We start from the raw sequence: 22548 nt of genomic DNA on the forward strand, positions 1-22548 counted from the left end.
CTGAGCTACATGAGTACCACAGGTGCCACAGGCCAGGCAGGATAGGTGTGAAGAGAGGAAAGAAGCAACTCACTGCAAAGCACATTCTGGAAACCTTCTGTTGGTTGATAGGAGGAAGAGGTGGACACCAGGTCCACCTGGAGGGAAGCCTCTGGGCTAGAAGAATGAGGAATGAGTAGGGCCTTTAGGCCCAAGAAAGCACTGAAGTAATCGCTGCTAGGCTAGAGCACAGGTAGTTTGGTTACTTTGGGTAGTTTGGTTAGCAGCAAAGCTTCTTTTTTTCCTCCTGCTGAGAAGCCTGGTCTTCACAGGAAAACCTGGAGAACACCACAGACATCTGAAAGCAGTATGCAACCACCTATTGCAACAAACTAACGCTATGTAGCAAATCAGAAGCACAACCAAATAATGATTTATTAAAGCCTAGCAAAACAGATTTTCTTAAGGAAAAATTCTTAGTATCAAATCATTTCCCTGTCCTACATGCTGCTCCAAAAGCCCTTGTACAGACTGCTGTACAAAACCAAGTAACTCACCATAATGAAGAAGGGCCTGTAGTCATATTTCATCCCCTCAAGCAGAAGTTACATGGAATAAAGCACCAACCTTCAAAAACTACCTTTCCTTCCCAGAATCACTGCCCTTGAGGCACCTGAATTCACTATGCATCTGCTTACTAGACTCTTTCCCCAGTTACCTGAACGTTACTTCTGGGCATACGTGGGAGGTATTTTAGCATTCCTGCAGAGATGCTGATCTTTGCAACCCGGTCTGATCAACAGCCAAAAACTTACGGACTTAATATAGTTAAGCCACGACTAACAGCATTATTCTCCCCTAGTACATGAACAGAATCATGCATTACACAAACTAGTTTGTGGTCATACTTTTTTTTGAACACGGCAAAGGAAAGAACTGTATTGCAACACAGTAGTTACAATGCTTGTACGAGATGCAGAATTTCATTTCAATTCCTCTCTGCTTTCCCACGATTAGCTTCATTCTCATGACTGAGGGTCCCTGAGGGCAGCTGGAAGGTATGGGAGACCCCCCAGCACTGAAGCAGCACTGCTGAACAGCAAAGGCTGTAACTGAGCTGCCAAGCGATCAACTATTTTGACACTGAGCCAGGAGATAAGAGTTGTTCCACGGATCAAAGTTCTCTAAGTTCCTGTTAAAAGCAATGAAGTTAACTACACTACCCTAGAAGACATCTGCAGGAAGTGGTCCTATGTGATCCCATGAGTACTGCTGTTTTTTTAGAGTATACAGGGAAGGTATACTGGAGATAAGGAGACCATAGAGAAGTACCTTATACAACAGATCAGCACGTACACAAGAGCACGTGGCATGAACACAGACTTTTCATTAACAACTACTTTTACTACAAGCAAAGCTAAGAATGGGCTACAGACCAGAAGAATATATACATCTTAAATCACAATCAAACTGTGGCTTTCTAATCTCCCATATATATAAGCAATGCTAATAATCTCCCAATATCCAAACTAAGCTTTCCTTGCTGTAAACTGAGACAGTAATACCTCCCCAGTGAAAGTAAATACCTTACTGCTATCTTACTTATCACACTGGCAGATTCAGGAACACGCACTGCCCTAATTTGAATGGAAAGCTGTTCAGAACCACTGTTGTATACTGCCATTTCAGAGACCTAAAAACCACACACCTGGACAACTGCTGTTTTCTCCTATATTCCCAGTTCCTTTCCAGACTTATCCAAACTATTTCTTCAGATGTTTTCCTCAAACACCTCATTTTCTGAGCATACTAAAATTCCTGCTCCTCTTTCCAAATTGCCTACAAAACTATGAAGGAAAACTGGACACACTACTCCAATTGAAATCCCTATTACTTCCCTTTGGAGAGGGGCCTTTTACTACCATTATAGCCTCAAACACCAATTGAGACAAAGTTTTAATAAGAAGCAACACAATTATTCCCCTTTCCTGCGTATTTGAGCTTATGGTACCCTTCACAGGTGAGCAAACTATGTCTCTTTCACAGACTGGAAAGTAAGAACAGGTACTCAGAAAACAAAACAGACTGCTTTACACATCCTATCTATTGCAGTTCCACAGAAGCAGGTAGTTGGCTTTATCAAAATGACTCAAGACTCCCTAACAAAGGTCTACGTACCACGTACTCAGACTTCCTAACAAAGGTCTGTGCACTAGAGAGTATTTAATCACTCATTGGGCTCTTCATACAGTCACAACAGAGCATTAAAAACCCCTGTGGAGTGATTTGAGGCACTCAAACCAAGGTAGTCAGGTCATTTGTCAATATATGGAACTTTAGGGACAAGTAAATTCAAGCTAAGGATCCCAAACATTAGGCTAGCAGTCATCAATGATTCAGCAAGAGAAATACAAGCGTCTGTCCAAATTTTCACACCTCTGAAAGACAGTCGTTTTGTTCCAGTGGTGAATATTCAGGGCTCCATGAATTTGGGATCAAAATGTAGAATACCCTAGGTCTAGATGGAAAAAAAAAATCCCATACCCAACAAATAATACCTTTTTTTTTTATTTCCTTGTTTGTTTGTTTTAAATAAAACAAAAGTATTTTTGTAAAGCATTATATTTTTTCATTTTTGTATAATCCGCTCGAGTCAGGTAACATCTCAAATCTTATGTCACCATCTGGTGGCAGAGTTCACAGAAGACAAGTGCCAAATATTGATAAGAATTTCATCAAGCTAGATTTGTCTCCAGATATCTTATGAGCTTTATCTTTAAAAGATAAAGCAGAAAATCAATAGAAAATGTCTTCATTTTATGAAATGATGAAATTTATCTAGGAATCTTAGTATCCTGCACATAGTTCGAATACTTATTTATATGACAGTCCTTGTCATAATTTTATTCTTTGTACTGAATACATATTGGAGCCCTGCACAGGTTATGATACATTTGTCTGATACCTCTTCAAACATATAACATTTTTGGTCATCAGTGCTAAAAGTTACCTAAAATTTGGTCCCAGTGACTCAAGTGATGGACTAACACAGTTTGGCTAAAACCACCTATTTGCTTGAATTGGGAGTGCCAGATTATATAGCATCTATGTACAAAACTTTGCATACAAAAATCAGTCAATGATGGAACATACATGGCGATAGTGATGCAAACACAGTTGCCTTTTACTGCCTGTTTGGTTGAAGCCAAACAAAGACTAAAAAAAATAAAAATACAGTTGCCTTTAACAGGAGACACAGTCTCTTCTCAGTTCGGGATTGGAAATTATTTCCTAAGGTAAATAAGTTACAAGCTGAACTTCACTGTCCCTAGGGTACTGAACACTCACTCCCAAACACTACAGTCCTAATGGGGAGCTACTTTCAAAGCTCAGCAAACCCATTACCGAAATTAGGATCTATCAGTTCAGCAAAGCAGTCAATCAGCTTAATGGAATAATTGAGGCTTGGCTGAAAGAGGCAGCCACTAAGAGACAGCCAGAAACAAGCAGCGGAGACCTCAGACGAGCGGCCCCAGGAGCTCCTCCTGCAAACAAAGCCCGTCGCACCCCAGCCCCCTCCTTGCGGGTCCCTCCTCAGCACCTGCCCGTCCCACAAAGCCTCGGCAGAGCTGCGCTGCAGGGAGACGGACGGGGAGAGGTGCCCCGCTGCAGCGCAGCACCGAGATTGCACCGATACAGAGACAAACCCCGTTCCCTCATGGAAATGCCACACCGAGCCCGCTGCCGGTACTCACCTGCGGCGGCCCCCGGCGGGGCAGCGGCCCGCCCGCCCGTCCCATCCCCGCCGGCACCGAGCGCCCCCCTCCCGCCCGGGCCCCGCCGCCGCCGCCCTGCAGCCCCAACGCCGCGGCACCCCCAGGAGACCTGCGGCGCACGGGGAGGCGGGGCGAGCCCTCGGCACAACCAATAGGAATGCGAGGAGGCGGCCGCGCTGCAAGCCGGGAAGCTTTCCCTTACCTCCCGCGGTGCCTGCTGGGAAGTGTAGTCGCGGCGGCGGCGCGCTGCCCGGGCGGAAGGGCGACCTCCATTACGCGCCGATGGGCGGTGCTGCCGCCCGCTTCCGCGGGGCATGGGCTCTTAAAGGGTCGGGCGGCGGGGTGAGGCTCGGCTTAGCACGGCTCCACACGGCTCCAAACGGCTCCGCTCGGCGGTAGGTGCGCGGCACCGGCTCTGTCTCCCTCCTGGGCGCGTTATGGGGCACTGCGGTCACTTCTTTTGGGTATAACCCCGGGGGGCGGCGTTCCCGGTGCCCGGGCTGTGGGCGCCGCGCTGAGGCTGAGGGAGGCGGTGGGGACAGCAGGAAGCGTGCGGGGCCGGCTCCTGCCTTAGCCTCGGCGATGAGGTCGCTTTGTTTGTTGGGTTTGGGGCGTGAGGGGGCAGAGGGCTCCGGCCCGGTGCCGAGACCCTGCAGCGCTCCGTATGGGGTGTCGTAACGCGTAGGGTGACTCCTCAGCTTGTTTCAGGGAGGGTCTTTAATAAACAACCCCTCCTAAATTAGTGATAAGAAATTTCTGAAAACACAACAGCAGAACAAACGCTCGATAAAAGTTCCACCTACTCCGTAATCTCTCTAGTTGTTAATCCTTACAACAAGGCCTAGAAGCCCAATAAATAATGTGTGTCTTTATCTAAAAACAGCCTTTCCTCAATTTATTATCTCACGGGGAATGGCACAGCTCGCCCTCTCGGTGAAGGAGCCGGCAGAGCATCCCCGATCACCGGAGGCGGTATCAGAGCCGATGGCTGAAATTACAGCTGGGGAGATCCTGGCTCCCCGTCAGCTGCTGGAGCAGCAGGGTTATGTCATCTCCTGGCTCATACCTTTCTGGTGAGGTTATCCTCGAGGAGGTGGAGGCTGCATCTCTCCCGGGTTTTAGATATATCATCTGGGGGATATTGAATGTTTCTTCCTTTGCACTTCTATATGTAAAAACAGAAAATCAATGGAAAGCATATTTTAGTGTGCTTAGTAGGGCATTATATTAAAAGGACAAAGTACAAGGATTCATTTCTAACTTACCTACAATGAAGAGGTAACCAAACGTGGGTATTCAGAAAGGGGAGGGATAGGATTCTTTCATACCACAACTTGATGAAAAATGAATAATTTGGACATAATATGTATGAAAGCTTTCTGCTTAACTCTGTTATGTGTAATACCAGACTGTAAGGAACTTGTACCACATACCAGGCTGAAAAACAACTTGAGGATTTAAGCATGGAGTCTTGCTGGAACACTTCATAGGACTGAAGCAGTTTTTATTCATGGCTTGGGAATAACTCCTAAAATCATCATCCTCTTGTGCTCCGAAGGGAAACTTAATTTCTCATTTCAGATTAGCAGTGTGGGAGGAAACCTTGTGGTGTTGGTTAGAATGGGCTAGGCTCAAATAAAGAGGACCACTAGACAATGAGGAATTTATCTATGATATTTGGTAAAGGCGATGGATGTCTGACACTTCTGAAAGGTGTTTGGTCTGTTGGAGACACAAAACTGTTCCATGTCTGCCAGAGATGCAGGGCCGAATCTTGTGACCATTCAGGATGGGTTTGTGAAAGTGCAGGTGATCAAAACAACTTCTGGTCTAATAGAAGTTAAATCCATCTGGTTTAGGAAAAGCTTTCACTTCTGACAATCGCCCCCTTTCAAAATAAGTGTTTTGAAGTGTAGTAGGTCAGAGGAATGGAATAAATGCATACAGTCTCCAGCTGTAATGATGTTTTTAAAATATTCCTATACTGAATACTGTTTTAAAACAACTTCTGTTTACAGTAGGTACCTTGATGTCCTTTCTAGATGCAGATGGTGTAATTGTGGCTCAACAAGCACTTCTGTAGGCATTCTGGTGGCTTGCAGTTGGTATAAATTCATAAAGATCTGTAAGTCAGAAAGTACGTAAGGATTTTGAGGGCTTTGGATAGCACAACTTGAATATACCATGACTATTATGAAACAAGGAAGTAAGCTTTCTGTTTTTTTCTTAGAGTTAATACGTGTTAGATTTGCTTTGCAGCATGTGCTGGAGAAAAACTTATTCAAGCTGTGTAAATTGCCTGCTATAGCTTTTATTACCTTGGAAGTGTTCACAAATATTTTTCTTGTGCTCACTTGTAAACGAAAGCTTGAAAAGACTATTCAGAAGACATCACAAGCAAGGTTGCAACTTACTTTCTTTTATAACTGAGCCCTGCTTATATTGGAAACTGAGTGTTGGTGTAACTCTAGTCAGATGAAGAAACTACTAAAATGCTTCAGCCAATCATGCTTTGAATGGATCTGACACCATGCTAATACAAGCCCTGAAGCTACTCTCATATCACTCATTTCTCTGCAGGGAATAGCTTAATTGGGGTTTTTAACTGTTCTGTAAAATTGCCTTTGATCTCTTTTCCTCAGCCTTCTCTAACCTAAACGTTTTGTGTAAGAGTGTGAATTCAAGGCTTTTCCTGGGCTTTTGGAGCCACTGACTTGAATGCATAGCAAGTGGGGGGGTAAAAAGTCTGTGTAGACACGCATTCCTTTCCCTTATCTCATTGTTCCTCTTCTTGAAGTGACAGAAGTAATTTAACTCTTGTCCATCCTCAACTAATATCAAAATGAGAATGTTTTGCTCTGGATGATAGCAGTAAGCTTGTAGAATATCTTAGCACAATTTGCGTCAACTTGTGAAGAGATAATGTCTTATCTAATGCTTGTGGTCAGAGCTGGAAATGTAAAGAACTTCCTCCTGACCCCGGGTCTCCAAAGTAAAACATGTAGGAGAAGGCAGATCCTTATTATTTGCAGGCCTTGTGTCTGTTTGCTGCCCTTGTTTCTCAATGAGCCTCTCTTTTTATAGGGCAGTGATAATTAAGCTGAAGGATGTGTTGTCTTCTAACTTGGTAGAAAAGTTTCATGACGCCCATTAATTCAAAAAAAAATATGCTTTTGATAGCAGCCTCAGCTCTACACAGTCCATGGGTGCCAGGTTTTCCTGAGCAGGGGTGGGCTACGAGGGGAGTTGCACTGGAATGCGTTTCACCATGATCCTTGCAGTCTGGTAGCTGAGTAAATACTGCAAGGAGCTGATAACAAAAAGCAAATATGGCTGACTCCACGTCCTTCTCTGAAGATCTGCTTTGTATTTAGGCACACTGTGAATGGATGCATAAGTCCTTGTGAGGCATGCCTAGCTTGGTGTTTAAAATTTGTTTCTCACTAAACAAAAACAGCAGAATGCGAAGAAAATGGACGTTGTTGATACTAAAAATAAATGCCTACATTTAGCAAGTCTTATATTATGATAAAATATATGCCAGGAACTTTTCAGTCACATTGAGTGCTTCATAGGCAGAAAGACTGGGACCTGAATATCCTTTATGTATGTACCTCATGTTCTGTTGGGATAGCTGAACTACTCTGCCAGTAAAAATTGCATAATCTTTGGTGCTAACTTGTTGAGGGAAATCTTGCAGCATCCCTACCTGCTAGGCACTTGCTATGTTCTAACTATTCCAATTAGGCACGTAGCTACAGAGTATATTTCTCCATCTTTGGAAACAGGCTTTTTTGGAAATAATTGGTTTCTTCTCAGTTACTCCCACGTGCTTGTTTGGGTGCTACAAACCACTGTGTGATCAGGAGTCCTAGGGAATATCTCTGTCTGGCACTGCCTTCCTCTGCAGAGCTACTGCAGTCTGCAAGAGCATGGCTGACCAGCTCAAACAGGAGAAGGAAATTACAGCCTGTTTTGGAGTCCATCAATTCCGGATATTCAACTCTGAACAGGCATTATAATAAAACCAACTCAAAAAGCATGCATTCTGAGGCCTATCTTAAGAAGGAAGTGCCTCTTGTATATAGCTCTGGCAGTGGCTGAAAAGTGAAGGTAGGTAAGCTTCTTGTGAAGTCCAGAGAAACAGAAGGTGGTGCCGCTGTTTTCCAGTGGCGTGGGATCTCACGAACTGACCAGAAATGACTGGAACCCTTTACCTGTGAAAAACTTTGTCAGAACTCCAGTCTCAAAAGAGTCTGAGTGGTTTAGTTTAGATTCCTCCAACAGAGATCAGTTATCCTAGCAAGTTTAATTGAGCATGTGAACTGTCTCTCCAGATTTTGGTGTTTTGTCCAACAAGAGGCAAAACACTACAGGAATCCTAATGTGAGCATCAGAAGAAAAGCGCAGGCATAACTCAGCTTTGAGGCATCCTAAAAGTGACTGGGTTAAGAAGGTTTTGCTCTGAGTTACGGGCATCTGCTATATGGTGGGGCTTTTTTCTTCTGTGTCATGCAGCTGGATTTCTTCAGTGTTAGGTCAACTCAAAAAAAAAAGTTGCAACAACAACAACCATTGGTCTGAGGGAAAGCAGGACAGAAATGCTATGGATTTCCACAGAGCTTGTTGCTTTCTGGCAATAGAGTTGTTTAGAGAGCTGTGAGAAAGCGAGAGGAAAGCAAAGATCATCTGTGAGCTGATAAAAGTGGTAGCTTCAGCAACAAGTGCTTACATCTTCAAGCTGTCTGGTGCCAGATGCAACCTCTGATAATTTCTGGATTTAATATTACCCCAAACTTATTTGTGCCAAATATGGATTGCTAGTTTTTTAGAAAGGTGATGTAAACAGGGTGAAGTTGGGGAGGTATAGTTTGATAGCTACTAGTACATGAAGCAGCGCTTCAGCTAACTGCCGAATCTCTTTAGCTAATTACTTTCATATTTCAGCATTGCCTTGTCTTTCATAAGACATTAATAATTCTGCAAACCCAGGGTGAATTTGGGATTGCATAGGTGAACTTCAGTCCTGTAGTTAATTATTGCCTCACGGTAATATGTTACCTTCCGGATTATACCACCAAGAACTACTAGCTTGAGAATTGGAAGTGTTGACTTGTCTCCTTCTCCTTTCTCAGTCTCGCTGCAGTTCTGTTTTTATTGTCTTCATGAACTTGTGGCTTTAGCAGCACAGGATGACATTCTGACAGTACTAAACCAAGTAAACAACTCCTTATCTGGCCAGATAAGGTTTACACTCTTCCTTCAGACTTCAGGCACTGTCATGACATGAAGGTAGTAGAACGATGTATTTGCTAATATCTATTCAAAGAGGCAAGAGCCTTATTACCCAGTAAAGGCTTATTTTATAAACAAATGTTTAACACATGGCTGAGTGTTTAATTTAGTGTTGTACCCTGCTTCAGAAGCACAGAAACTGTTACTGCATTGTGTAGTGGTGGCTGTAACAGCCTGGAGCCAGCAGTTGTGCTTACGCTGGGTAGCCTGACCCCACAGCTGCAAAGAGAAGCAGGACAGCAGGGCTGCTGCGAAGGAAGTCTCTAGGTTGCTCTGGGAATACAGCTGCGTGTCCAGCCCTGTTCTGCAATTACAATGGGGTTCTTGGGAAGGTGCTGCACTTGCAGGGTGGGGACATGATATCCCTTTGGCTCTTTAAGACAGGACATGAGTTTCATGGCTCCAAGCTGCAGAAGCATTTGACTGTTGCAGGTTTGGCCAGGCCTTCCCTGCTTCAGGTGCTACCCAGTGACAGCAATCAGGATGGTAAGGAAATGCTTGTTCAACACCAACTATATAACTGAAATTTCATCCTGCTTCTGAATATTAAGCAAATGTAATTTAGTACTTCTAATTTAGTACTAACTTAAGTTCGTGATTGTATGGTCTGACTGGACTAATGCGAACTGAACTATTAGAGGCCTTATGAGAGCTTTTTTTCATGATTGAAAAAGTGTTGATAGCTACTTGGAAAAACCTCAAAGTCTTAGACTGAAGAGGTATGTGAGAAGCTAAAGATAGATCTGCTGATATATTCCAAATCCTGAAGTACTTCAGTTAAATGAGATTGAATCAGATGTATGTACTTCCTATTAGGAGCTGTTCCCTAGCTGACAGCTGGGTGCATCTGGATGAATTTGTCCTTCTAGGAGCAGTTACTAATGCTATGCCTGTGGTTTTCGTAAGGAAAAATAGAACATGGTTTTGCCATACAAGCAGGACGTTTTGGAGTGATTATCTGGATAACCTGAATTTAATCAGAAGCTGCTGATGTGGAACAGCAAAGATCAAAAAACAACTCTTAAAGAATTTCCTTAACTTCAGATTATTAAAATCTTATGTAGGTTGTGACTTCTGTTCTTCCTGTTGCTGGGAGTACTGTCTTTATTAGCATTCCTCCAACAAAAATGCACAGTCTTGATTTTGAAAAACATTTCTCTGATAACAATACACAATCTATCAACTGACTTGCTTTTTCCTGCTGTCTCCTCGGGCAAAAATATATCTCCTGTTTACTCTACAAGTTAAGTCCTAGTGTATTAGGACTTGAATTATATCGAAAGAAAAATCTTGGTCCCATCTAATTACAAGGAAAGTGAACTCAAACATTTGCAAGAGTTGTGGAGATGTCATTTATAACTTCCTGCTGCTGGAGGGATTCACCATATTATAACAAGAACTACTTCTAAAGTGTTCCTGGAATCCCTTTAGGTGGTGCTTGGTCTGTGTTAGTGCTTTCTCTTCTGACTGTGTTGTCAAAATCCTTCACATAGAAGGTGAAGAGCACTTAAGGTTCATGCTAGGAATTTACATGCTTTAGAAAACTACTTCTTTCCGGATTAATGGGTAAACAAATACTTTTCCAACATGGAAAGGCTTTTTATTTTAAGACATGTCCATGTCCTGATTTCTGTCTTAAGCTAACAATAGATAGTTTTCCAAAAATGTTTATGAAGTCAAGCCTTGTAAAGGAAACAATTTCATGTACTGATTGTTCCTGCATTTCTCATAGCTCTTCGGTTATATCATATCAGCTGAGCAAATCCTTCAGGGCCTTCTGAACACGTGTTACGCAAAATGCAATGTGTATGTCTTAGTTCTTGGAATTGTCCTGTTTCAGTGCAAAATACTGATAAAAGGTTGTTTTGACTTAACCAATAGAATTATTTGAAGTGTTCACACTGTCTAACTGTTATCTCTTATTCCAGGGAGAAGATCCTCTTTCAACTCGATTACTTGCAAGTGATAGTTCCTCATCATGGCTGAACTATCAGCTGAAGAAATTCATCTGCGGGCCAACCAGGTCACTGATGAGGTAAATACTTTAGGAAGCTGTCTGGGTTTAGAATAGTTATCTGCCAAGATTACAGTATCTTTTAAAATAATGTAGGGTGATGATTTTGCAAGAGTATAGCCAAATGTTCCAAACCTCTCTTTACTTAGTAAATACTAGCGCCAACACTCAACTGATTCTTAGTTTCAGGAATAAACTGTTCAGTTGTAAAGCCACCTGTTTGGTGAGTATTCCCCACCCAGTCCTGATTACTGAGACAAGGCAAATTAGGTGCTTATGCTTGATTCTTAGTCATGTTGATACTTCATGCATCTAATTCTTTTCTAATTAAATTTAGTTAAATGAAAATATATTTTCTTTGACTTCTGTATGCAATAGCAAATTACTATTAAGTACTAGAAAAAAGTTTCCACAGTGGCTAATTAATCTCTAGGTTGGTGATAATTGCAACACAGATGTAGTATTACATAGCAGGCTGATGAACTTGTGTAAAATAGTTGCCTTATTACAATTAACTAGTAAAGAACACTTTCAGAGACTGATATATGCTATTAACACTCAAAACGCTTCTCTTCCTAGTCTTTGGAAAGCACAAGGAGGATTCTTGGCTTGGCCATTGAGGTAAGGAAGCTTTTTTCCACTAGGGTTGTATACATTTGGAGTATGAAAAGCAGCATTTTAACTATCACAAAGTGATCTTCATCACTTTGTCTTTCTCAAACTTTTTTTAAAGAAATGTGCCATGGAGTTAGAAAGATTTAAACCTAATGTTTTCAGATTATGTGAAGTAAGGTCTCAGAAGGATCAATATCATTTTTGGCTACTTTCTTCATAAGCAAAATGGCCTAATCTCCAAGTGCATATCAATGCAATCAATTGCATACAATTCTGTGTCAGTCAGTCATGGCGTTGGCAATTTCATCACTTGGTTCTCATACCACTTCACATTTTTCTTCTAGCTCACACTGTCTATGAATAGCGTGAAAACGTCCTGCTTTGAGGAGGAGGGTACAGCTTAGTAGGGTATGGTGGAGTAGTAGAGGGCAGGGCTGTTTCTGCTTCTATACAAAAGTGGTTCTGCATGTACCTTCTTACCATCTGTTCATTTGTAATATTAAAAATAGTGAAGTATGATAGTTTTTTCTTTGTTTATTATGATACATTTTATTGTTCTGTGATATAAAAGAAACAGATAGTATATAAGGTAATGTTACCAGGGTAATGTAAGATCCAATTTGAATCTTAGTGTAATTTACTAGAGAAGTTATTCCTAGCATAGTATTTTATTATGAACCTGAATTATCAAATTTACTCCAGAGACCTGATTTTGCACTGGTATATTGAAGTCTGTTTATATATACAAACTTCTTTCTACAGTCTCACGATGTTGGCATCAAGACTATTACAATGCTGGATGAACAAGGAGGTGAGTTTTTCCTTCTTCCCAAACACTAATGATCTATCCTACCTTTGTAAGAAATAGATCATCATTCAAGAGTTGTGGAAACTAAAGGCTTCTTAAAAACGCGTTTCTGAAGGTAGGTGAGAAGCAATATGATGTGAGAAAAACGTTGTGCCAGGAGAGCTTTTGATTAGATATTAGGAAGAATTTTTTCATGAAGAGGGTGTTCAAGGATTGAAATTTGCTGTCCAGGGATGTAGTGGAGTCCCAAGCTCTGGAGGAATTTAAGATGTGTGGGGATAGCATTAAGGGACACGGTTTAGTGATGGGACTTGGTAGGTCAGGTTGATGGTTGGGCTTGATGATCATGATGGTCTTTTGCAATCTACACGATTGTGATTCTGAAAATGAGATCTATTAACTGGCTATTCCCATACATTTGTAGCATTTACAAGAAAATTTAAAGTAGTCGAGAAACTATTAGTTACAATGTGATGAAGACTGTACTACTGAAGCCATTTCTTTCCACAATAGCAGGACTGCTGCATTTATCCTAAAAGCAACAGCAGAAGGGCTGTTCTGAGGACAGGGAGAAATGGTTTTAATATAGTAGACAAAACTTAATTACTTAATCTCTTTCTACAAAAGTAATTCCAGAAGGCAGGAAAGCAAAGAAGACATTTGTCTTTATATCAAGATGGAACTGAATCTTGTAAGTTCCTGCTGGAAAGGAGTGCAAGTTCACGCCCAACTCCAAATGTGTGTTTATTTAGGTTACTTGTTCTTCTTCTAGAACAGCTAAATCGCATAGAAGAAGGCATGGACCAAATAAATAAGGACATGAGAGAAGCTGAGAAGACACTGACAGAACTCAACAAATGTTGTGGGCTCTGTGTCTGTCCTTGTAACAGGTTGGTTAAATTGTTACACAGATCTAAAGTTCTTGGATATTCCCAATAGCTGTTGTGTTGGGAGATGGTCTCTTATAAAAGCTAAAATGATACATCTCTGGGAACTTCCTTTTGGTTTGTGGAGGTGCACACTTGTAAAATCATATGAGACTAGCTAAAGCTTACTTACATCTGACCATATATTGTGCACCTTTCGCTGTAAATGGAGCTACTGTGCAACATCTTGCACATTTGAACCCTAATCTCCATAAAGCTATGTGATTTTACGATTCTGAAGTGTCTATTCAGTATCAACATACATACAAATGAGACCAAACTGGACTACAAATAGCTGTATGTGAATGCCTGTGTCCCTTAGAAATGTGATTTCCCCCCTCCCCCTCCCCCGCCACCATCACTTATTCTCAAAAGTACTTCTCTGCTAAGTTACATAAAGGCTGGTAGTGGTGGACAATTCAATGTTATAATTCAATATCATGCAAAAATATTTGTTTTGGAGGAGGGTAGTATTGGTTCTCCAAGCATTTAAAAGTTCATGCTTTAAGGATGAAGAGAGCAGGAGAACAGATGTTGGTGTTAGAGCTTTAGTATTTCACTAGTGACTAAACAAACTATTGCATGCATGTTTCGTGGTAATTAATATTATCTGTGTGTGTGTTTGCTTTTAGCTCTTTAGCATGAGGAGGGAAAAAAACACAACTTACTCAACTGAGAGATAGTAGAAACTTGAGTAAAAATCCCTTGCAGTAGCTGAACCTGCTTTTCCAACAAAATAATACTAGGGGAGTGTTTGGGATACATAAGAATGTGGCTTCTAAGACTGAAAATCTTACCGTTTGTATCTTGAGAAAAGCAGGTAGTTCTGTCCTGACCTCAAGATAGGTGTGCACACTGTTCTATAGTAGTTTTATCAAGTTGATGGACTTCGAGCACTTTAACACACATAGTCCAGTCACATTGTTTCCTGTAAGTCACATCGTTTCCTGTAGTTGGCTATTTAATTTCACTGAATTTAATTATGCAGCTTATTGCCTCTGAGCAAACTCAGGATCTGTAAACCCTTGAGGCAATCCAAATATATAAATAAAAACATAAACGAGTATTGTACCAAAATGGGAAGTAACATGCAGGAAAACTTTATAGGTAAGGAGTAGGCAATGAGGAAGAAAATGAATGCTGTTCGTATACTTTCTGGTATGTGAAATTTTCTGTCGATGTCAGAGTTTTTTTTGCCAACTGGCTATCTCCAAAGTTTGTACTTTTTTTTTAAAAAAAAAAAGTCAGAATGTTTAATTGATGAAATACTGCTTTTTCTCACTTCCACTACTCTTAGTTTATTCATGAAAGCTTTGCAAAACCACAAAATACCAGCAGTACTCTAATATAAACTGTGCACTAATATCAATTTACCTGTTTGCTGGTCTTTACTATTATTTCTTCTCCGTTCTCTCCTAACACTGATGCTTGCTTTCTTAAAATGAAGACTAGGATAAGAAGCTGTATTCGCTTAACTGGTGAAAGCGGATTTTAGGACAAGGTCAGTCTTACTAGCGCAGCATGTATGTTTAACCAGCTGTCTAAGGTGATGCTTCTCCTGGATGTGTGCTTGCATGCGCATGATATCTGCACGCGTGTCTCCTTGTGATCGTGATGTGTTGTAATAATAAATGTCAATTATTATAGATTGCATTGGCTGTGGGAAGCTTGACCAACTGCTATAACCCTTGCTGTTTTGCTAGGCTATATAGATTGCCTAACTCTTACAGAAACAAAACACGAGAAATATAAATGCATAGTAGCTTAAACAACTCTTAAAAGATCAGGTGATGAAATTTGTTCTTAGGAGTTGTGTTTAAGTAACAACTTCTGTTTCTACTGGTCTAAATCAGATGTGAAAGTTTTCAGGCTGCTTCTTCAATAAATTCCTCACTGTTGCCTCTGTCACTGAATACTTTGATATTTCAAAAGCCAAGTGTTCAAATATCTCCAGCTGCTGCAACTTTAGCGTGAATGAGACAAAAACGTAATGCTCAATCTTGTTGCAGAAAACCTAAGGAGATCTTTAAGGCTGTGTAGGCACAGACTGCTAGAATTCAGTAGTTCAGGTTTCTTCAGGATTCTCCTGCGTGTAACGTTGCCATTATGAACTGAAAGATGACTCCTTTTCTTCCTCTTGAAGTATTCACAATAGGTTGTATTTCACAGGTCAGCTCCTATGAGAGGTATTTTCCTATTTTGTTTACATAAATGTCGAAGGAATGAGAAGATATTTCTTTATTATAGCTAATTTCACACCTCTTCAAATATGAAACATCTGGGCTACTGATGTTGAAGGCACTACAAATATTGAAATTTATTACCTGTAATTGTAAAGTTAGATGTACTGGAGACGCTATATATATATCTATCTATCTATCTATATATATATATATATGTATTGTCTTACACATGCTTCTGCTGAAGCAGAAAAGTAGCAGTGGGGTCTTGATTATCCAAACTCAAAAATGACAACAAACAGAATATTGTTCTCAAAATATGTTCTGTAGAGGTCACAAGAAATTGATGTAGATAACTTCTCTGTTAATTTCCTTTCTCTCTTGCTTTTGTAGATATGTTTTCGTAGATATGTGATGCTTAAGATTGCTTCATGTTAGTGTTCTGTGGGCTTACTTGTTTTTCTCCTGTATTGTTTGGTAAAAGTGTAATGGTAAATTATGGAGCGAAGGAGCCATTACTGTTTAAGCAAGATTGCTATTTTATGTTTCTCAAGTTCATTTTGGTTAATGTTAAAAAGAAGGGCTTGGCTATAGAAACTGTTGAACAAAACAGATAAATGGTGACCTTGCGGAGTGTAGCTTCTTGTATTGGTGGGAATTTTTTTCATTAATCTGCTTTTCTTCCTTCAAAAGTACCTAAGCATCACATTACATTAACTCTTGTTCTAAATGCAACTTTATGACAACGTAAGCTTTCCTGATACTGTTGTAAGCTTCCTCTCTTCTGTTTAAGTATGCTACTTCAAGGGAAATACTGTGCTTGTGCTAACACTTGCAACAAGATTAGCCAACTGTCCCTAGAGTAACTTGGTTATATTTGTACTGTCCTGATATAAGAATGTGTAGTATCTAGACAAGGCTTTTTATATGCAAAACCTAATATCTTTAGGGCACAAGACAAATGTTTCTGACAATCCTAGATTAATTCAGGACTTCAATCAGGATGCCATTTTTTTTTCTGATGGAGCAGTTCAGATATCTGTTTTTAATGGAGTAGGACGAAGAATTTTGAGTCTAGCAAAGCATACCGAGCAACGTGGGGAGATGGAACGGAGAACTCGGATCATGTGATATCCATGCAACCAAGAAGTATAAATCAGCAGCAACCTCAGACTTCTGGTGGACCAAGTGGTGGATATATTACACGGTTTGTTCCTTCATATTTATCTGTCCTAAATGCAGGAATTGTAAGCTAGCAGTTGTCAGCTTTCAGATATATTTCAAGTGAATATGCTAAATAACAAGCTTTTATTGTTACTTGGAGGATCTATTAGTCTTTGCCATCTCCTCTTCAAGTAGTACTCTTTCAATAGTGTAGTGTTTCATCCTGTACTTCCTTGCTCTATAGTGAGAACTGTGGAGTTCTAGTGCTTAGTGTCTAGTAAGACTGTTAAAAATGTCAAGTACTCTTACTTATACATTTGAGGCAATGTCTTAAACTTTCTTTAGTAGCTGCTATTTTAAATTCTAAGGCTATTTTTAAGTAGGTGGTAGCTTAGAACCTTCTTTTTAGTGGGTTGCCTGCTTGAAATATCTGTTTTAAATGAGAGAATACCTTAGCTTGACTACATAGCCTGTCAGGTGACTTTACAACAAAAAATCTAATAGAGTAATTTTAGGGTAAGGAAAAGCAAGTTCTTGATTCATGGAAACACTTGTCATTATTGGGACAGGATAACAAATGATGCCAGAGAAGATGAAATGGATGAAAATCTTACTCAAGTAGGAAACATTCTTGGGAATTTGAAAAATATGGCTTTGGATATGGGCAATGAGATCGATGCCCAAAACAAACAAATAGACCGGATAAATGTAAAGGTAAGTGTCAACGGTGTTTTCTGCCTTCAACTTGAGGATTGTTACTAATAAGTGATAAGGCTTGCTGTCTTTGACCTGTAATTGCCATAAAATATGCAGTTAAGATGATAGCATCCTCTAGTTGTCATGACTTGAATGAGAGAGAGAATTGGTGTTTGGGTATGTAGCTGAAAACTCAAATGCATTAGAGTGTCAGAGATCTTAAATACAGCTCTTAAATATAAGTCACTGCTAATTCCGAAAGAAACTAAATTATATTGGATCAGTAGCATAGACTTTTTTTGTAAGTATAACTGAGGTATTTGCTTTCAGGGTATCTTCTTGTGTGTAGTAGGGAAGAGGTTTTTTGTTTTTTTTAAACAATAGCAAAACTCTTGAAATTCTTCTAAAAAACAAATACTATAAACCAAACTACTGACATGAGTATTTCTTTGCCCTAACTCAAAATCTCTACTGGCCTGGCCATGAGAAATTATAGCTTTTGTGGTGCACAGGGACATGGTCTGCTTTCATTTGCACATGAAGTTAGCTAGTCCCAGCCAGAAAAAAACTCATTCTGTGCCACCACTCCTCCCTGTTTTTATTATTTTTTCAAGATTAACTTCCTCAAATAGATTTATCATGCAAATCTGATTTGGGGGTTTCTTCCAGTGGGCAACTTACGAGGAAGTTCGTAATATTTCAGAAATCCCCATATTTTGAAATGAACAGAAGCTCTTTTACAGTCTTCTTGGTTAAGAAGGGAAACAAAGCTTTAATGAATGGTATGTGTTATGGATTTTAAAAAAGCAGAAGTAGACACGTTGCTGTAAACTAATAAAATGAAGACAAGATAGGAAGTCAGATACCACTGAGAAGCCTAGTCAGAAAAGCCTAGTAGGTTTAACAGCTCTCAAATATTCAGAACAAGAGTGGTTAGTGTGATGTAGATGCTGCTTGTGCATATGTCAGCATCTCAATTTTGACTAGTAATTAGTAGTAGTACTTGTTGTATTAATGTCAATCAACATGATCTTATTGGATGTGTCTAAATTGTCTTTCACTGTTCTCTGAAACTGCACATCTGAGGTAACTTAAGTAAAAAAACTCAAACATTTTAAAAGACACTAAAACTGAAGTTCATCAGAATTTAAAATGTGGTGTGAAACCTTTAGCACTTAAAGTGGTCTGAATATTGTCAGTCAAACCAACTGCAAGTAGAAATTATTATTTTTAGCTTTAGTGTTCCTCTTCTGGTAGTTTCAAGCACCTGTTTTGTCTTGATGCTCTTACATTTTAGTGGTTTGAATAAATCTTGCTCGTTAAATCTTACTAACTCTTGGAATGTAATCTAAAATTAGAATTGCTTTACAAAAGAGGAATAAAAATGCCAAATGCAGCCCCTGGCTTTGAGACTAGTGATCTGACTATGGTCTCAGCATACTTTCATTCTTTTCTGCTAATAACCATTTTTTAAATGTAGTGAACAGTGTGGAAACTGAATTAAGATGTTGAGGGTAAATCTCCAAAGGACCATATGATATAAAGAAACAAGGAGCAGTACTAAGCTTAATTCCAGGAGAGTTTATAGGGATTTTTTTCAAGTCCAATCCACAGGGAAAGTAAAGACTTGATTGGGTGACTCCCAGCCTGCAGTGTTATGATACAATTGTAGTCTGAATATACCCATAGTAAACACATTACTGCCTTTTCCTTGGAAGAGTATCTGCTAGCTAAATCTATGTATTTACAAAATCGTGGCTTTTTTTGACAAATTTCTGTAATAAGTTTCTGCCACTCCCCAGCCATCAATGTGAAGGGCAGGAAGGAAAAAACATAATGGAAGGGCTTGAACGGCTGATGTCATACTAGTTAATTTCAGTATGAGTTTGTGAAATGGCTAATCTTTACCATAGGTAGAGCTTCTCGGGAGTTCCATGCCTTGTGGTGAGAGGAAAGGCTAGCTTTGTGCTTATTATCCCTACTGCTCTTTCCCTGCAGCATCTTGGATAGGGTATTTCAAAGCTCCTTATTGTACCATTCAGTGAAGCTATATCTTGATACTTTTTCATCCTACATAGTGGCTGACTTTTTCTGAGGCTCTGGTAGCAGTAAAACAATTATAAAATAAAGGGCTTTACTTATAGACACTATGCTGTTATGATACCATGACACTGTACGGATGTGTAGGTGGAAACCAGGGATTTCCACTTAGCAAAACAATTCTAACATAATGCCTAGAGGTCACTTTCAGTTCTCATTTATTACTCTTAGTCCATAATATTGAAGCCTCTCTGTAGGGGTTCTTATGATGCCCAAGCACTTGGAGGGAGGTGATCATTAACTCTTTGTTCTGTAAATTCTCCCTGACCTGCTGGAGCAGGCTACTCTATTTTGAGGGTTAGCTAAAGACTGATTTTTTTCTCCTAATTTTGTTTATGATAAAATTGACAGCCTAAGGTGATTTTAAATAAAATAAATTTACGTCTATTTTACAAAAATTGCTTGTTTTGTCTACATAATATTTTGCAATTCAAACATCCTGTCAGTTTTAGTTTTTAGTGTGTTTTGCATGCAGTTTGCAAATGACCTATGAATTTGTCTTTTTCAGGCAGATACAAACAGGGATCGCATCGAGCAAGCCAACATCAGAGCAAAGAAACTCATTGAAAATTAAAACCCTCTGTCATTGTTCAGTGACACTGTCCTTTCCAGCTGCAAGCCACCGTATTCTTGGATCTGTGAAACTTCCTCTATGCTGAAATGAGAGGGGCTGGGAAAAATGAAGCAGTACCCTTTCTATAGGGATTCCTTTTCTTTTTTTTTTTTTTTTACTGCTTCATGTAAACATGGTCTTGACTCCAAGAAAGCAGTCAACATAAGTTCCTCCTACTCATTTACCTTCACTTTCTTAAACTGCTCAGGGCTGAAAGTGTCATGGCTTTGAGAACTTTGTCATGTTTTATTCCCCCCCAGTCTCTTTTCTTGCATCCAAAATACAGTTCTTTACTGAAGTTGAATAAGCAGGGTAACGTGAATTCACAGTTCTGGAAAGTTGAGGAGGGCACTTTGCACTGTTTGAAATACCTCATAAGTTGAGTGTCTTCACTAAAACAGGGACTTGGTGAGTATTGTCTGCCTTGTATCTCTAAGCAGGTTAACCATGGCTTTACAATTCAGACCACGTGACTGGTTTGGGGTTGAGCATGTGGACTACAACATTCAAGAGGCCCACTGGTTACTACTTCTGGGTTGAGGGCTTTAAAAACACTTCCTAAACATAAAAACTTTAATGTAAAGCTAACTGGAGGGGCGTATAGTTTTCAATTTATTTACTGTAAATTGACATTTGGAGGCCATGACTAGGAAATCATGCTGCATTTTTCTAGTATCTAGTATTATCATGTGTTTATATAGCTGATCTTACACTCTCTGTGCATGCAAGTAGAATACAATAAAAATCTCCCTGAAGCATTTCTTTGATGGCAAACTGTGTCCATCATCTAAAAGTTAGGTTTTAAGTGTTTGAATGAGGCATCTGAACTGGAAGGAACTAAACTGAGTAGAAAAGCATGCAGCTTTCTCACATCCCATATTGGATTCTATCTTGGCCAGTTCTCACTGGAGTTCAGTTGCTCTTTCTCCAGTGCAAAAGTGATGGAGATTGTGCAGTTTATTCTCAAAAGTGACTTTGGGGGAGCTTCTTAAAGCTACTGAAAACTAAGATTATAGAACTTCTTTGTCATAAGTCTGGAGGAAGCTTGGAGTATGTAAGAACTGTTTGTTAGCTGTAAATAAACTAGTTGTAAATTAATTCCTGACTAGTTTATTATTACAGACTTTGGATCTGGCAGTTGGAAATATTCCAAGTTGATAACAACTAAAATGTTCCTCATCTGTTGCAGAATAGAAGACCAGGTGAGGTAAAGCTTTCCTCTAATGAAGAGGAAAAACACTTCTGTTTTACTATGATAAAACCAGACTTAATCCCAGGGTTTTCTTTGTTTTTTGACAGTCCACAGGTATCTATGTAGCTATTAATAAGAAGTCCTAGGGCTAAAGAGATAACACTAATCTGCTGAAATGTAAGACAAAAAATGTTAAATGTTCTTGTTTTCAGAAGTACAATCAGTGTTACAAATATATTGTCAGTTTGCTCCCAGCACAACTTCTTGTGGAAGAAAAAAAACTGACCAAAGGATGAAGATGCTGCATATAGTAAATAGGCCAGTAGTAGACTGTCTTATGTAGGGCAGAGTGTTTTTTTTACAGGGACTGGATATTTTAGTACCATGCCTTGGCTTCTGTCTGGCATCCAGTAATTATTGGAAAGCTAATGAATTCTGAAAGTTTATTATCTACCCCTATTGGTAACAAAGGCTACATGCTTAAAAACATGAATAGCAAAGAAGTACTTGTAAGAACATTGCATAGTAAATTTCTAACAGCCTCTTGCTTTGGAAAGCATAGGGAAGTGGAATGTTTTTTCTTCCTTCTTATAGACTTTGGGTTAATTGAAGGAATACTTGCTGCTGATTATGAAAGCAAAGCATGCATTATTTAGCTGTGATTGTCTCCTGGAACGGAATACTAAAGCAGTTCTGCATTCTGCTTAGAACGGTGCAGATCTGCGCTGTGGCATCTTGAGACACCTTGGAATGTTCTTCCTTGCTATTGCAAGTCCACGTTCTTGACTTCCCTGTGCTTCAGCCACAAACTCTCATATTGACTGAAAGAATGCTGTGATGAGTATGCAGAAATCTTCATGTTACAATGCACATCACACAAGGAAATAACTGCCAAGACTCTAAACTTAAGGATTAGCTAAATATAATCGTTTTGCAGCAAGAGCCAAACCTGTCAGGGAGCTGGTGCCTTCATGTTAATGAACAAAACAGTCTGCTTCTTGGATCATTTTATTGTCATCTGTAGAGTAGATGCTTGCTTCCCATGTCTGTGGAATGTAATCAACACTTGTGCATCTTTATATTTCTGAATTCTATTAAGAATGAAGGTTTACAGTTTCTGCTTTTGATTGTTAAACTATATTGTGCACAACAAAATACATACTTCTATAACTAAACGTGATTTAGAACTA

At 39.7% G+C, this 22548-nt stretch overlaps 2 protein-coding genes across 6 annotated transcripts in view; one reads left to right on the top strand and one right to left on the bottom strand.

Annotated features, from left to right (window-relative positions):
- ZNF106 (zinc finger protein 106) overlaps positions 1–3868 on the bottom strand; it is a 120244-nt gene extending 116376 nt beyond the window's left edge. For 2 of the 3 annotated variants that reach the window (XM_072038782.1, XM_027459489.3), the window contains exon 1: positions 3735–3868. The gene's annotated coding sequence lies outside the window, so the exon portion shown is untranslated. The remainder of the gene's footprint in view (positions 1–3734) is intronic. The other variant, XM_027459488.3, reaches the window with a different exon arrangement.
- Positions 3869–3969: 101 nt separating this feature from the next.
- SNAP23 (synaptosome associated protein 23) lies at positions 3970–22548 on the top strand. 3 transcript variants are annotated; one of them, XM_027459513.3, is made up of 8 exons: positions 3970–4150; positions 10979–11085; positions 11644–11685; positions 12442–12490; positions 13260–13377; positions 16651–16800; positions 17327–17471; positions 20062–22548. In XM_027459513.3, exons 2-8 carry the CDS (start codon positions 11029–11031, stop codon positions 20125–20127), a joined length of 627 nt encoding a protein of 208 aa, XP_027315314.1. In that variant the 5' UTR covers positions 3970–4150; positions 10979–11028; the 3' UTR covers positions 20128–22548. The 3 variants fall into 3 exon arrangements, with proteins under 3 accessions (XP_027315314.1, XP_027315315.1, XP_071894891.1); XM_027459514.3 differs by having other exon boundaries at positions 4042–4154; XM_072038790.1 differs by lacking the exon at positions 3970–4150 and adding an exon at positions 4644–4828.

This window comes from Anas platyrhynchos, chromosome 5 (genome assembly GCF_047663525.1).
Source record: "Anas platyrhynchos isolate ZD024472 breed Pekin duck chromosome 5, IASCAAS_PekinDuck_T2T, whole genome shotgun sequence".
Taxonomy (NCBI): Eukaryota; Metazoa; Chordata; class Aves; order Anseriformes; family Anatidae; genus Anas; species Anas platyrhynchos.